The 15,818-nt window shown below is 35.3% G+C and overlaps 1 protein-coding gene across 4 annotated transcripts in view; it reads left to right on the top strand.

Moving 5' to 3' along the window:
* Positions 1-15,818, top strand: part of RFX7 (regulatory factor X7) — a 148,555-nt gene that overhangs the window by 95,226 nt on the left and 37,511 nt on the right. For all 4 annotated transcript variants that reach the window (XM_063699001.1, XM_063699002.1, XM_063699003.1 and 1 more), the window contains 2 exons: positions 5,867-5,949; positions 7,453-7,575. In XM_063699001.1, the coding sequence (XP_063555071.1) occupies positions 5,867-5,949; positions 7,453-7,575 (206 nt within the window). The remainder of the gene's footprint in view (positions 1-5,866; positions 5,950-7,452; positions 7,576-15,818) is intronic.

Below are 15,818 nucleotides of genomic sequence, written 5' to 3'. Positions count from 1 at the left end.
CACTTGAGGAGACAGACTGACCCTTAGCAGAGCTGGAACGCTGCACTGGGAGTTCTGCTGCTCTCTTCAGAGCCATCAGGCAGGGATGTTTAAGTCTGCTGTAAGCCACTGACTGGGGCTGCTGCCTGTTTTACAGAGATGCCCTGTCCAGAGAGGGGCAATCAGGCAGTCTGGCCACCGCAGCCTTGCTGAGCTGCAGCGGGCTCCACCCAGTTTGAACTTCCCAGCAGCTTTGTTTATCCTGTGGCTGTAAAACTGCCTACTCAAGCTTCAGCAATGGCCGACCCCCCCCCACCCCACCCCGCAACCCCCCGACCAAGCTCGACTGTCCCAGGTGCATCTCAGATTGCTGCTGTGCTGGCAGCGAGAATTTCAAGCCAGCGGATCTTAGTTTCCTGGGCTCCGTGGGGGTGGGACCCGCTGAGCCAGACCACTTGATTCCCTGGCTTCAGCGCCCCTTTCCAGGGGAGTAAATGGTTCCGTCTTAGTGGCATTCCAGGTGCCACTGAGGTATGGCAAAGAAGAAAAAAAAAAAAGCTCCTGCATCTAGTTCGGTGTCTGCCCAATTGGCCAGCCAGTTCTGTGCTTGAAACCCAGGGCCCTGGTAGGGTAGTCACCAGAGGGAATCTCCTGGTTTGTGGGTTACGAAGACCATGGGACAAGCGCAGTGTCTGTGCTGGAGTTCTTCAGGCTCAGTCCCTCACAGCTTCCCTTGGGTAGGGGGGAAAATTCCCCGACACCTTGTGCTTCCCAGGTGAAGTGACGCCCCACCCTGCTCCGGCTCACCCTCCGTGGGCTGCACACACATTCCAACCAGTCCCAGTGAGATGAACCAGGTACCTCAGTTGGAAATGCAGAAATCACCCACCTTCTGCATCAGTCTCGCTGGGAATTGCAGACTGGTGCTGTTCCTGTCTGTTTCCACATTTTTATCTGCATATGTAAAAAGGATCCTTCAGTTTCCTCAAAAGTGCTAGAGGAAAGAGTCTAATTTTTATATTAATCAGGATGGGCTAATCTATGATGTTGTAACTAAGCCTGAAATATCAGTGGCCTAACCACAAAAATGTATTTTCATTCGCATCATATGCAGCAGAAATCACTGAAGACCACTGTTCCAAATAATCCCTCAGAATCAACATTGACAGGAAGGCCGACATGTTATAGCTTCACCAGTGCAACACATGGCTTCCAAGGTGCCACAGAGGGGGAAATGGGATGGGATGACACATTGATTTTTTTTTTTTTTTTTGAGACGGAGTCTCGCTCTGTCGCTGAGGCTGGAGTGCAGTGGCGCGATCTCAGCTCACTGCAAGCTCTGCCTTCCGGGTTCACACCATTCTCCTGCCTCAGCCTCTCAAGTAGCTGGGACTACAGGCTCCCACCACCACGCCTGGCTAATTTTCTTTGTATTTTTAGTAGAGATGGGGTTTCACCGTGTTAGCCAGGATGGTCTCAATCTCCTGACTTCATGATCCGCCCACCTCAGCCTCCCAAAGTTCTGGGATTACAGGCTTGAGCCACTGCCCCCCGGCCGACACATTGATTCTTAACTGTCAGCTGAGTAGTGAATTACATCACTGTGATCAGATTCATAATAATCACATGACTACAAGCTAACTGCAAAGTGGACTGAGAAATGTAGGTGAGCAGATGGAATACTGTCTCTGTCCCATGTTTTCTTCACCTCTACACTTGCACCTCATAGAAAGAATTTAGCTTCATGTTACTAGTTCTTATGTCAGTATTTTTTGTCAACCAAAGTTTTAGAAGGGAAGGGGGTTGCGTGGCAGGATTCAAACACCAAAGTCCACCTTCAACCTCCAAAAGCAACTTGATCTTACACTATGCCTTCATTTTCCCCTTGATCACATAATATAAAAATGAATGTTGAATCTGATTGTTTGCTACAAGCTTTTCTGTCCAGAATGTGAAAGGTCAAAGTACCATCTCAGTCGTCATTAAGTTTGTAGCATTGTTGTGCTTTCATAGCTAAAGGTTCAGAAAAACCATCTTCATAAATCTATGCTTATGAAAATGGGATGATGACATGCAAGGTCGGCTCACTTGCTGGAAGTAACCAAGGATATTTTATGAAAATTCTCCAAAATTGTTTCCTGGAATGTGTTTGACATATAAATCAAACTTGAGTTCAAAGATTCCTTTTTAATATCTTTTTGCAAAGATTGAAGTGCATGAGAAAGAGGTCTTTTAAGTTTTCAGGCAAGATCTTCAACTGCAATAGTATGAAATTATCAGCTACCTCATTCAAAAGACTTGAATAATATTTGAGGTTCTGCCTAAATTTGAAACCGTTTTCACTAGCTTTTCTTTGAAAACTTCTTCAACTCAAGTAAGTGAAGACTTTTAAGTCTACAGATGTTGTTTGTCATTTAAGTTTCACTTCGAATCATCAGATATGTTTTCCAAATGTGCGAATCTCTGTTAAAAATTAGAGTTTTTAGGCTGGGCATGGTGGCTCACGCCTGTAATCCCAGCACTTTGGGAGGCTGAGGCAGGCGGATCATGAGGTCAGGAGATCGAGACCATCCTCGCTAACACGGTGACACCCTGTGTCTACTAAAAGTGCAAAAAATTGGCTGGGCCTGGTGGCGGGTGCCAGTAGTCCCAGCTGCTCGGAAGGCTGAGTCAGGAGAATGGTGTGAACCCGGGGGGCAGAGCTTGCAGTGAGCTGAGATTGCACCACTGCACTCCAGCCTGGGCGACAGAGCAAGACTCCACCTCAAAAAAAAAAAAATAATTAGATTTTTTATTGTAGTAAAATATACATAGCATAAAATTTACCATTAGTGATATTTAGTACATTAACTGTGTTGTACAAGTACCATCTGAATCTAGTTTCAAAACCTTTTCTTCACCCCAAAAGGAAACTCAGTACGCTTTAAGCAGTCATCTGCCTCTGGGAAACACTAAGCTGCTTTCTGTCCCTAGGGATTTGCCTATTTTGGATATTTAATATAAACAGAATCACATGATATGTGTCTGGCTTCTTTCACTTAGCACAGTGTTTTCAAGGTTCATCCATGTTGTAGCATGTATCAGTACTCCATTCCTTTTATGGCTAAATAAAAAATTATAATTTTTAAAGTTTATGAAGTTGGTCTTTTCTCTGGTGCTCCAAAAACAGAATACCATTATGATTTATTTTATAAATCCAGCCAAAGGAATTTCTTTTTGACCACCAACGAATTTCAACATAGAACAGAAAACTTTTAATTCTTATCATTTAAATTGTCATAAAGCATATCAAATAATCAGATGTTTAACATACTTGCCACATGATACTCTTGCCTTGACAATCAAGCAAGGTTAGGGTCTTCTCCTAAACCAGTGAGCATTGTTTCAGAAGCCACTAATTAGCAGTGGATGACACAGTATATCCAAAACCAGAAATCTTGATGGTGAGCCCAGCCTTGCTGGACTGAAATGCCATCACTATACACTTGGGTCATTTTTTTTGTTTGCTTTATAGAATTTTGTTATTATCAGTTTTCATGCTGCTCTCCAAATTTTTTCTTCTATGTGTTGTACCCCATATGGCAATGAAAACAGTAATTGAACAGTTACAAGTTTTCATTGTTTTAAAAAAATTAGGACACTGACTTTAATCTTTTTCAAAACTTTTTTTTGCCATCTTCTAAATCATCTCTTTGGTGCTTAATACTAATTTAGAACATCTTCTGAAATTTCTTCTATGTTCTGGAATTTCTTTTCTATTCTTTTTTCCAGTATATTTAAAATTTGAAAGCTATAGAGAACCCAAGGTTTCTCCAACAGTAGGAGATTTTTTTCTTTATGATCAAAAATGATCTTTTTATTACACTTTCTCAGACATGGCTCATAATATTAGGTATTTTATTATTATAACCTTCTCTTAATTTAATATGATTGGCATTGTTGTGATTAAGTGGGTGATGTTAATAATATTTGACAGTAGTTCATACCTAGCATCCCAGCACTTTGGGAGGCAGGAGGATCACTTGAGGCCAGGCAGGAATTCCAGACCAGCCTAGGCAACAATTTTGTAGCAACAAGCTACAAAAAATAAATTAAAAAATTACATGGCTGTGGTGGCACGCACCTCTGGCCCCAACTACTTGGGAGGCTGAGGTGGGATGATCAGTTGAGCCCAGGAGTTTGAGGCTGCAGTGAGCTATGATTAAGCCACTGCACTTCAATCTGGGCAACAGAGTGAGACTCTCTTAAAAAAAACAATTTGACAAAAAAAAATTTCAGGAACCATATTTAAGACATTAAAGTGGGGTGACATCGGAGGTAGGAAAACCAGCTGGTTAGACATTTTAGAAATTTAAGTGTCATTAAAAGTTCATTAAGGGCAAGAACTGTGGTGGTGGTGTGTTGTTCATCTGTGTTGTATTGTTCACTCTTTGTATGATTTGTGATATATAGTATAGGTTCATAGTTATTTTATGCCACTTGTGGAACATAGCAGAAAACAAAAGTAATGGATAAGCAAACGAATTATCCTTATTGTTGGAAGAAAGACAGCTGAAGACCTAGACTACTGTGGTGGCAGTGAAAAATCAAGACTGGAAGAAGATGGGGCAGAGTGTTAGAGGGCTAAATAAAGGATTAATGTGCAATGCACCAAGAAAAAAAGAGTTAAACACACTCCCAAACTGAACACCGTGGAAACTAGAGAAAAGAAGGTGATGATAAGTAGCAATTAAGAAGAGAATGTGTGTTTGTTTTCTTTGAGGGGAGAGCTACACAAGGGTATAGCTGATATTATTAGGTATTGGAGCAAGAGCCAATTGGAAAATACCTGTAGGCCATGGGATTTTAAAAATGTAAATTTGGGAGCTATTTGCATGTGATTGATTAAATCATTATGTGGATGGATTCTAAGATTAAACTTTTGTGGATATCTTCTGATAAGACTAAGAATAGGCTTGGTTATATCATGTTAAGTATTTTCAAAAACTGAATCTCTGTTTAAACTGTGCTTTATTAAGTAAGAATAAATTCTACCAGGAATGCCAGTAATCTGTCCACATTTTTCATTGCAATGGAATTTTGCTTAGATTAGGCTACCAGAATTTTACTATGAATATTTTTATTATAATAGGATTTGTGGCACATTTGAAGCCATTATGGCAAACTGAGTTTAGAAGAAAGTTAGGAAGGCAAAAATTATTTTAAAGGTTACATTTAGAGACAAAATGACATAGTTGCAGAACAGTAGCAATAGAAAATCTTACAAGTAGATTCTCTAAATAGCCACTGTTGGCAAGCCAACAAATAATTACATCTGTAAGGTCTGGAAAGAGTTACTGGTTTTATTTCAGTGTTTTTAACCTCATTTCCATCCACAGGTAACAGTAGCACCATCAGTCACATGTTCTAAATATATGAAAATTAGAAAAGGATTCTAGAAATTATGTCATTCATTTTATAGTTCTACAGAAAATTTGCTGTAAAAGTGCTGAAAACCTCATAGCCAGTTAACGGTTAGATGAAGACTAACTAATAAATGTTTCTCTTGATTCCTGGTCCAGTACTTGTCCTATAGGACAAGTAAAACCCTCCTTCTTTAAATGTGATTAAAAATGAGAAGCTTTTTTTGAGCCTTGGTCAATAATTCTATTTCTGCCCATGATGTAAGAACTAATAGGGAAGTACCATTTTCTTTTATTAAATTTTTGTATGCAATAAATTTATCAAATAACCTCATTGTATTATTTTAGTGATGAGAAAAGACAAATGACTCATCTGTTTTAAATTTAAATAGTCATTATCGTTTAGGGAGATGTTAGTAAATTTTGTTTGGGGAAAAATGAGTGTTTTTTAAAAATGATCTTTCTTTTTAATCCTTTGTAAATAGCAAGAAGTTGAGAAGTTTACAGACCTAGAGAAACTCTACCTCTACCTTCAGCTGCCTTCTGGTCTCAGCAATGGAGAGAAAAGGTATATCTACTCTTGTCTTTGCTATAATTATGCTGTTTATAGGATGTCCCTAGGATATATGTGAGGTGTGTATGTTTTGGTTGGTAGAGTTTTTGCAATATTCCTGAAATCATTAGAAAACATACTGGCAAAACAATACATCATTTTAGTCTTTGGTGATATTTGGTTAAGTATTTACTTGCAGTTTTTGTTAATTTATTTGTGCAATTGGGTAAATGCTATGACATGCAATTTGGGTTTTGTTTCATAGACAGATCAATATGTTTATGCAGTGTGAGGGGTTGTGAAAATTGAACAGAAAACCAAAGAATAAACAGATAGGTATCATAAGGAATAAGGTATAAGAGTTTTTTTAGTACTATCAGATAAACACATCATAGAATATAAAACAGAAAATAAAGTGAAATTGCCTGTATGAAACATGAATTCATAAATGTAAGGTGTGTTAAGTGCTTGGGGTATTACTATAGTTTCATCATTAAAAATTATAGAAACTGTGGAGAGAAGCTGTTCATTCAGTCATTCTAATTTTTAAAAGAGTTTCCTTAACCTTTTAAGTATTTCTCAGAATTCATCTCATTCATATAAATTATGCTTATCATTCTATTTTTTAAAACTGTATATAGAAATAAATGAAATGCAAATTATTTGAGTTTTATCTTTTTTTCCCTCAGACCAAATTTTATCACTGTTTTAATCATGTTATGTCCTAGACACTTGCTCAGTGTTTTCTTTGAAATTAAATAAATTATTCTTACAGATAGCTGAGATGGATGTCACAATCAGTAGAGTAGCTTCCCTTGTCCTATCTTTGGTGTCCATTTCGGTATTTATTTATAAGTAATACTTCCATATAGTAAAAGTTTACAGTGTTTAATGGATATGTCAGGCTGAGGCAGGGGCCCTGGCTTTAGGAAGGATTGTAGGGGGAGATTTGTCTTTTCAGGATCTCTCTGGTGCAAATTCCATTCTGGAGCATAGAATGCTTTAGTAAGATTTCCAAGTGTATATGTATATATATATATATATGTGTGTGTGTGTGTGTGTATGTATATATGTATATGTATGTGTATACATGTATATATATATGTGTGTGTATATATATATATATTATTTGAGAATGCTGAGCAAATAGAAATAAGCAATTTTTATATAATTTTGTTTTAAAGTTTGATGATTTATTTGGTAAGTGTAGGCAAATGAACAGGTAAGTACATGAGCAGATATCCACTTAAAGGTGATTTTTGACCAAAACAAATACTTTGTCAGTGCTCTATCACCTGCATGGGGAGGGATGGAGCAGGGCAGTAACTTCAGTCTTACACTAGCTATAGAAAACAGCTCACAACCATAGGTGGACAATTATCTACTAGATGTCCTAAGTTTGGTTTGGTCGTTTATAGTGTATTTGTATACAGTTCTTTAGTGGAACATTTAGGCCTAGCTCAAAAATTGTTAATGAATTGCTGTCTGGTCAGCTAAAACATGTTTTCATTCTATTAGTGATCAGAATGCCATGTCATCTAGTCGGGCACAACAAATGCATGCCTTTTCCTGGATTCGGAATACCCTAGAGGAACATCCGGAGACTTCACTGCCCAAACAGGAAGTCTATGATGAGTACAAGTAAGTAGTATGTGTAATATGGCATGCTGATATATTAAAGAGGTAAAATACTATACTTGGCCATAGTGATTTGTTTTATTATTGGTGAATATCAAGCTCTGGTATATGGGAATTACACTTAGAAATCTCTTAAGATTCATTCCAGCTCTAAGCTTCTGTAGTAGCATTTATAATAAAGGGGGGCAGGATTAATGAATAAAGGGATTTCTGTAGAGTTCTTCAGGATGACAGGAGGGAGGTCAGAGAGTGCAAGCACAGTGGTGTAGGATTGGTGAATAAAAGGATTCCTATAGAATTCTTAGGTATGATAGGAGTGTGTATCTGGGGTTAGAGAGTGGAAGGCAATAAATAAATCAATACATAAGGCGAAACTAAAACATGATTTTTTACTTGGACTTTTTAAAGGCCTTTTCATGAATCTAAAAGTCTTCTAATTCTTCTCCATACCAAAGAATATTGTATATTATTTATCAAGGACAAGAGAGTTGTCCTTGCACATATTAGACACTCAAATTTGGTTGTATTTACAATTTATTTAAATCCAGGATACAAAAATATAGAGGCTGATGAGCCCTTCTGGTTAGAAAAAGGTTAATAGGTGCTAAATATAGTCTCGTTTAACATTTTTATAATTGATTTGGAAGGAGGAATTTATTCCAGCAGAGTAAATAAAACCAAATTTGAGGGCATATTGAAATGTCAGACCAACAAGCATTAATGTGTTGTACTTACAAATTTGGGGGAAAAAGTGTCAAATAAGTGCTATTGCTAACCAGTGTAAGGTAATGCGAAGGAAATTGTACTTATTGAGATTATTGGTATCTATTCACAATTCTTACTACCTCACCAAAAGAAACATAATGGAGCTAGAAGAAAGTCTAGATAAAAATATCTGAAATGATCAAGAGAACAAAGTTAAACTGAAGAACTCTAGATTTATTTTCTCTTTACAAAGGTTAAAACTGAGAGTGCATGTGATCCAACTTGTTCATTCATTCAGTCTACAACAATCCATTGAATACCTATATGCCAGACCCTGTGATAAGTTCTCAGGATACAATTGTAAACAGTCACAGCCCTTGCCCTTATTCAGCATATATGCATATATATATATATATATATATATATATATATATATATATATAGTTAGAATAAGCATAGATTCTTCATTAAATTCAAGTTAGTTAAAATAGACCCCTCCGAAACTTCAAAGAAGCAAATCTGAATTCAGTAAAAGGTTATAGAAATCAGGTAAACTTGTATGATATGTTGAAACTCTGGATTGAAGATCAAGAGAATAGATTCTGCCATTAAACTTGTGTGACATAGGCAAGCATTTTAACCACTCTTTGTCAGTTGGTTCATCTATAAAATGAGGCAGTTGAAGATGTATGAGGTTTCTTTTTTGTTTTGTTTGTTTGTTTGTTTTTTGAGACAGGGTTTAACTCTTGTCACCTAGGCTGGAGTACAATGGCACGATCACAGCTCACTGCAGCTTTAACTCCCACTCCCACCCCCACCCCCAGCCCCAGGGCTCAAGCGATCCTCCTGCCTCAGCCCTCTGAGTAGCTAACACTATGGGCATGCATCACCATGCCTGGCTAATTTTTGTTTTTGTTTTTTGTAGAGAAAGAGTTTTACCATTGCCCAAACTGAGGTTTCTTTTAGCTCTAAAATTCTAAAAGTTGTCTCAAGTAGGGAATGTTAAAGGACTAATTATCCAAAGATGTCTTGCTGGTTTTCCAAAAGGCACATTGGGCAAATAAATGTGTGACGTTTCCGTAACAGACTAATGAGGGAATACAGAGTATTCATATAATTTTTGAAGTGATGACTTTAATCTGCACCACCCTTCATGATACCTTAGAGAGAGCATGCTGCATTTGCGGAAGAGTGATCCTGGCCCATGAAAGCAGTCCTTATATTCCTAAAAGTTTTCTGCCTTTGGCAAGACATGGTTATGTTTTCCTATAATATTTGAATTTTTCCTTGAAATCTTTTTCAAAGATTCCCATAAATTCTTATGATTTTTTTTCTAAAAAAAGTTAAAGGATTTTTTAAACAAAAGAGACCCAAAACATCACATTGTTTGGGAGGAGTAGTGAGAACTCCAATTTTGAGCAGTTCAGTAGAGAGCAACAGAGATAAAAGAAAATGATTTAGATAGGCTACAATTTAAAAAGGCAGTAGTAGGTAAGGGAGAGTTTTTATAATAGCATGATTAGGAAAGAAATGGCAGTTCTGTTCATAGAATTGGAGAGAATTATGCTAATGATAATTAATAGAGTACTGTACACAAAATATCTGAGTCTGGGTATTTTAGTTCAAAAAATTTCACTAAGAATATTTCACTTATTTACTGTAGTGTTCCCCCATAGCATTTCCACATAGTAGGCACTAATTTTATAGTAAGAGTGATTAGAGCGGAACCTGATCTCTGACAGTGATAATAAAATTTGTGTTGTAACAGACCTTGTAGGTCTTCCACTATGTTCCTATCCTCTTTTTATAGATGAAAACATTTGAAACCTAGAGAAGTTAAGTGGCTCTACCAGTGTGACAAAACTAGTGAGGGGCAGATCTAAGACTAGAACTCAGATTTCATGAGTGAGTTCATAATAGGTTAAGAAGGTAAGCGTGTTAAAGTTGAGTAATATCAAACTGAGTGGGTAGAAAACATTGGACAAGTAGTTAGAAATACTGCTAATATTATTTGGCCAGGACTTCCACTTGGTGTAGATAAATAAGCAGCTCAGAGTATGAATTAGTTTACATATGGTTAGTATACGTGCGTACAAATAATATGGTTATTGTAAGAGACACAGCATAATAACATGACATGTGCTAGGAAGAAAGAATGTTGGTGTTTCCATAGAATTACAGCATGTAGAAGCTTCAAGTTGTTCTGTTATTTGATTGTACATTGCCTAAAACCATAATTTGCCATTTGGGTTTAAATAATTTGAAAGAGATAAAAAAGGTAGAAACACTACAGAAAGGCAAAATGTAGATCAAAGTATTAGAAAACAGTTAAAAGTTTTACAATTATGTTGTCTAAAGAAAACTAAATAGAATATAGCTATATATTTTAAGAACAAGAGTTTTAAATCACAGGAGAGATTTCAGTTAGACACACAATCATTAAGCACTCATTATCCTGTTTAGAATGCCTAAATGAAATTTCCCGAACAAAAACTTAAAGGATCAGTTTAAGTCTGATCATTCTGTGTTCTCAATACTCAATGAAAGAAATGATGTTATTAATATGAAGTATCCTTTTAAGTTATTCCTGTTGTGTATGGACCCTTTTATAATTCATTTCAGTGTATTTAGATGTATTTGTGTCAAAATCCCTTTAATAGTCATTAAAAGCAAAATCCCTTTGAGGAAAAAAATGAAGTTGTAATCTCAGACAGTAAAGACTGGCTTCTTTTAACTGTGTTTTCATGCTAAATTAAGATATTAATAGAAATAAAAAGCTTTAAGGAGCTTTCAGTATGCAAAAACAGTTTAGTTTACAAATGATTTTGAGCTTTTTTATTTGTTGAAATTTTTGAATTCTAATATTCATGTCTTCAGGAAAATTATTAGTGCATTGATTTTTATACTATTTTTCTAATTATAAAATGTATATTCATCATGAAAGTTTGGGCAAATAGTTATAAATGTATAAAGAAGAAATTTAGCACCTGTAATCTCACTATCTGAAAATAACCATCTGGTTTTATTTCCTTATAGTTTTTCTAATGCCTTCTTTAATGTATACATTTTTGTTGTTGTTTAACCAAATTTGGCCCCACTGTTTATGCAGTTCTTGGGTGAGAGGGTAGTTGCAAATAGCACTGCAGTGAACATCCTTGGCTGTATAATTTAATGTAAATTATCAAAATTGGGATTGCTGGCTAAATACTATTATTTATTATTCACTAAATGCATTTCCTTCTGATATGTTTGTTCTAGCCTTTTACATGTCCATTTATTAAAGACATAAATATTAAAACGTAAATGTTTTTTCAAGATTGCTGTTTGTTAATTTTAGTTAATTTTTAAATAAGTAGTCTGATCTGTACACTTTTGTCACAGCTTGTAACATTACTATTATGCTTAGAAAAAACTCCATGCCACCAGCTGCTGAATACTCACATATATTTTTCCTAGGTATTTTTTTATTTTATTTTTTATATATAAGCCTTGAGTCTATCTGTGATTTATTTTAGTAAATGCTATTAGATAAGGTACTTATTTTAATTTTTTCTACATGGTTAATTATCCCAGCTTTTTTATTGAATAATTTTTCTGTCTTAACACTAATCTATAATGTACTGTTACCTTACTAAAGGCTTCTGGACTCAATTTTCTTTCTTTATGTTCTCTGTTCTTCTGGTAATACTATACTACTTAGATATTTTAGCTATTAAATGTTTAAATAGCTGACAGGACCAGTCTTTCCTCCTTATACCTCTTTTTCACAAGTTTCCTTGGTTTTATTTTCTGACCAGTTAATTTTTTTTATAGGAAGTTGCGAATCAGTTTTCTGATTTTAAAAAAGGAAACTCTAAGGGGATTTTGATTCAAACACATTAACTGAAAATTTTAGAAAAATTAACTACAGACTAGAAATATGTTTCTTAATTTACATGTTTCTTTCATGCCCTTCAGTAATGTTTTGCCTTTTTTCCCTCAATTAAGTTCACTTATTTTCTCCTTTAACATAATCCTTGGTAATTTCTATTCATATTGTGAAAAATATGAATAATATGAAAAAATGAATAAATATGAAAAAGACTATTTGTTTTGGTTTATAGGAACTTCCTAGATTTCTGTTATTTTTATGTTGTACATTTTATATTTACTGGATTTTGTTTAGTCCTTATTTTTAGTTGTTACTTTTGACTTTTCTAGATAGTTTATCCTGTGAATCTTCTTCATTGTCTTTACTTTGTTATTACATTTAATAGACTTTCCTTCCAATTTTACATATAGCAGTGATAGGCATCATTTCCTCTTACGGTAAGTTCACTGATGTTAAGTATGTATCACTTACAGTTGAACAAGACTTTATTTTCTTTTTAATGAGAAGTGAATATTGGAATTCATTAAATATTTTGGCATCCAAATGAGATTATTTTGCAGTGCTTCTTATTTGACCTGTCGATGTGATGTATTTTATAAAGATATTACTTAATATAGGCCGGGCACAGTGTCTGATGCCTGTAATCCCAACACTTTGGGAGGCCAAGTCTAGAGGATCACTTGAGGCCAGAAGTTTAAGACCAGACTGGGCAACAAAACAAGACCCTGTCTCTACAAAAAATTAGCTGGGCATGGTGGCATGCACTGGTAGTGCTAGCTATATGAGAGTCTGAGTTGGAGGATTGCTTGAGCTCAGGAGGTGGAGGCGGCAGTAAGCCATGATAGCACCAATGCACTCCAGCCTGGGTGACAGAGTGAGATCCTGTCTCAAAAAAAAAAAAAAAGATACCTAATATAAACTCTTATTTCTAGAATGAATGTCCTCCTTATGTCAAGATGTGTCATCTTGTAGTGTACCGTTGAGTTCTGTTTTCAAGTGTATTATTTAGGAACTTTGCATCTACATTCATAAATGAATTTGGTCTGTAATTTTCTTTTTTTTTAATGCTGTCTTTGTCAGGTTTTGATATCAGGGTTAGGCCAGCTTTGCAAAATGAATTGGAACTCTTTCCCTAATTTTCTGTGCTCTGGAACAGTTTATATAGCATGGGACTTATTTATTCTTGAAAGTTTTAAAGAACTCAACTACAAAACCATCTAGGCCTGGAGCCTTTGTTGGAGGTAATTCTTTGACAATTTTTGTGTTTTACACTGGTTAGGTTTTTACTTTATTCATCAATTTTGGTCATTTGTTTCTCTCATAAATTTAATATCTTTTGTATCTTCTTATATGCTTTTTGATATTTCTAGTTTTGTACATTGAATTTTCCTCTTTTTTCATATTTCACTTAGCCTAATTTATTTTTTTGATTTTTCTTTTTTAGACAAGTAAAATCTGATATGTTTTATTTTCTTGTCTTTTTTTCATTTATTAGGTGCTTTTATTTTTGGTCCTTCTGGTTTTCTTGGGTTTTTTTCTTACTCTTTAAATGGAATGCTTAACTTTGTTTTCATTCTTTCACATTTAGGATAGGAACATTTATATCTATGAATTTGCCTCTCATTATAGTTTTGGCTGTATTCCATTTGATATGCATATGAGTTGTTATAATTGCCATTATTTTCCAATAGTGTGGAATTATCGTTTTGCTTTTTTCTGTGACCTAAATTAGGAGTTTGTTTTGTTTTTAAATTTTTCAGGTGTTTGAGGGTTTATTTCATTTTATTTTGTTTTACACTTTCTTATTTTTAGTTTTATTAAATTGTGGTCAGAGAATGGGGCTTAGTTTCTGATATTTTTATTGAGATTTACTTTCAGTCTAACAAATTATCAATTTTTAAAATATTTTGACATTCTCTTTCTGTAGCTCTGTATATTACATTGATTGCACTAATTCAACTTTTTAATATTTTTCAAATTCTGCAAAAAATTCTTTTTGTCTGTTAACACACTGCTCATCTTCAACTGAGTAAATCTCTCACAAAAATGATGTGAGATTCTTTATCACAGTTCCTTACTGTATTTTTTATGAGTTTTGCTTTACAAATGTTAGCATTAACACAAAAGTTTCATGATTTTGTATCCTTAGTAGAGTTTCAAGAAAATTAATTTTAGGCAAATGCAAGTACATTTAAGAAAATTAACTGTATTACAGGATAGAGAGTTTTCAGCTACCATTTACAAATGGCTTAGGAAAATCTTTACAAATTGTACCCTGGGAGAAGCAGCCACATGTACCATGGCCAAAAAGATCAACCATAGGAAACATCATCAGAAAAATACCAAAACCAGAAATGTTTCACCCTTCTACAAAACCATGATAATGCCAGATACCTCAGCCTGAACTATGCCAAGTAGACATTGCAAGACCTTTATGAATTCCTAGTTTTAGAAATACCATTACTTTTTTAGATCTCTTCACTTTGTATTCATTGCCATCATCACCTACGCTGGGCGACTGCTTTGTTTTCAGGGCAGTGTGCTCTCCAACTTCCTGTTATAAAAATTTTCAGACATAATAGAAATGTTGAAAGTATACTGTAAGAATATCCATATTCCTATGTGCTTCACATAGGTTCAACAGTTTTTTTCCTATACCATTTGTAAGTTGTGGATATGATACTTCTCCTAAGAATAAGGACAATCACTTTTATAATACTTTGATTACGTCTAAGAAACTTAACATGAGCTCTATAAAATTCATCTATTACCTGATTTGGAACTTTTTTTTTTTTTTTGAGGGGGAGTCTCACTCTTGTCACCTAGGCTGGAGTGCTGTGTTGCAATCTCGGCTCACTACAACCTCTGCCTCCCGGGTTCAAACGATATTTCTGCCTCAGCCTCCCCAGTTGCTGGGACTACAGGCATGCGCCACCATGCCTGGCTAATTTTTATATTTATTGTAGAGATGGGTTTCACCATGTTGGCCAGGCTGGTCTCGAACTCCTGACCTCAAGTGATACACCCACTTCGGCCTCCCAAAGTGTTGGGATTACAGGCGTGAGCCACTGTGCCTGGTCCTGTTTTTAACATAGGAAAAAATAAGTTATTCTTCTGATCCATGAACATGGGGTATATTTTTGTTTACTTAGATCTTTAATTTCTTTCAAGGATGTATACATCTTAAACTTCTTTTGCTAAATGTATTGCTCAATATTTTTGATTGAAGTGGAATTATTTTTAATATCACTTTTGGATTAGTTGTTGCCAATATATAGAAATAAGAGTGATGTTGTATATTGATCTCGTATCCTGCAATTTTGCTCACCTTTATTAGCTCTAATTATAGGGTTTAGTGTATTTCTTAGGATTTTTTTATCTATTTCATCTGAAAATAGAGATAATTTTACCTTTTCCTTTCTAATCTGGATGTCTTCTCATTTATTTTCTTGCCTGATTGCCATGGCTAGAACTTTCAGTACAGTGTTGAATAGAAATGGTAAGAGTGGACGCCCCTTCCTTGTTTGTTGCTTGATACGAAGAGGAAAGCTTTCAGTCTTTTGCCATTAAGTATGATATTATCTGTGGGTTTTTATCGATGGCCTTTGTTAGGTCAAGGAATTTCCGTTTTGTTACTAGTTTGTTGGATATCTGTCAAACGTTTTTTCTG

The sequence above is a fragment of the Gorilla gorilla genome, chromosome 16, assembly GCF_029281585.2.
Source record: "Gorilla gorilla gorilla isolate KB3781 chromosome 16, NHGRI_mGorGor1-v2.1_pri, whole genome shotgun sequence".
Classification (NCBI taxonomy): Eukaryota; Metazoa; Chordata; class Mammalia; order Primates; family Hominidae; genus Gorilla; species Gorilla gorilla.
The sequence above is the reverse complement of the archived record's forward strand: the minus strand, read 5'-3'. Positions and strand labels throughout refer to the sequence as shown.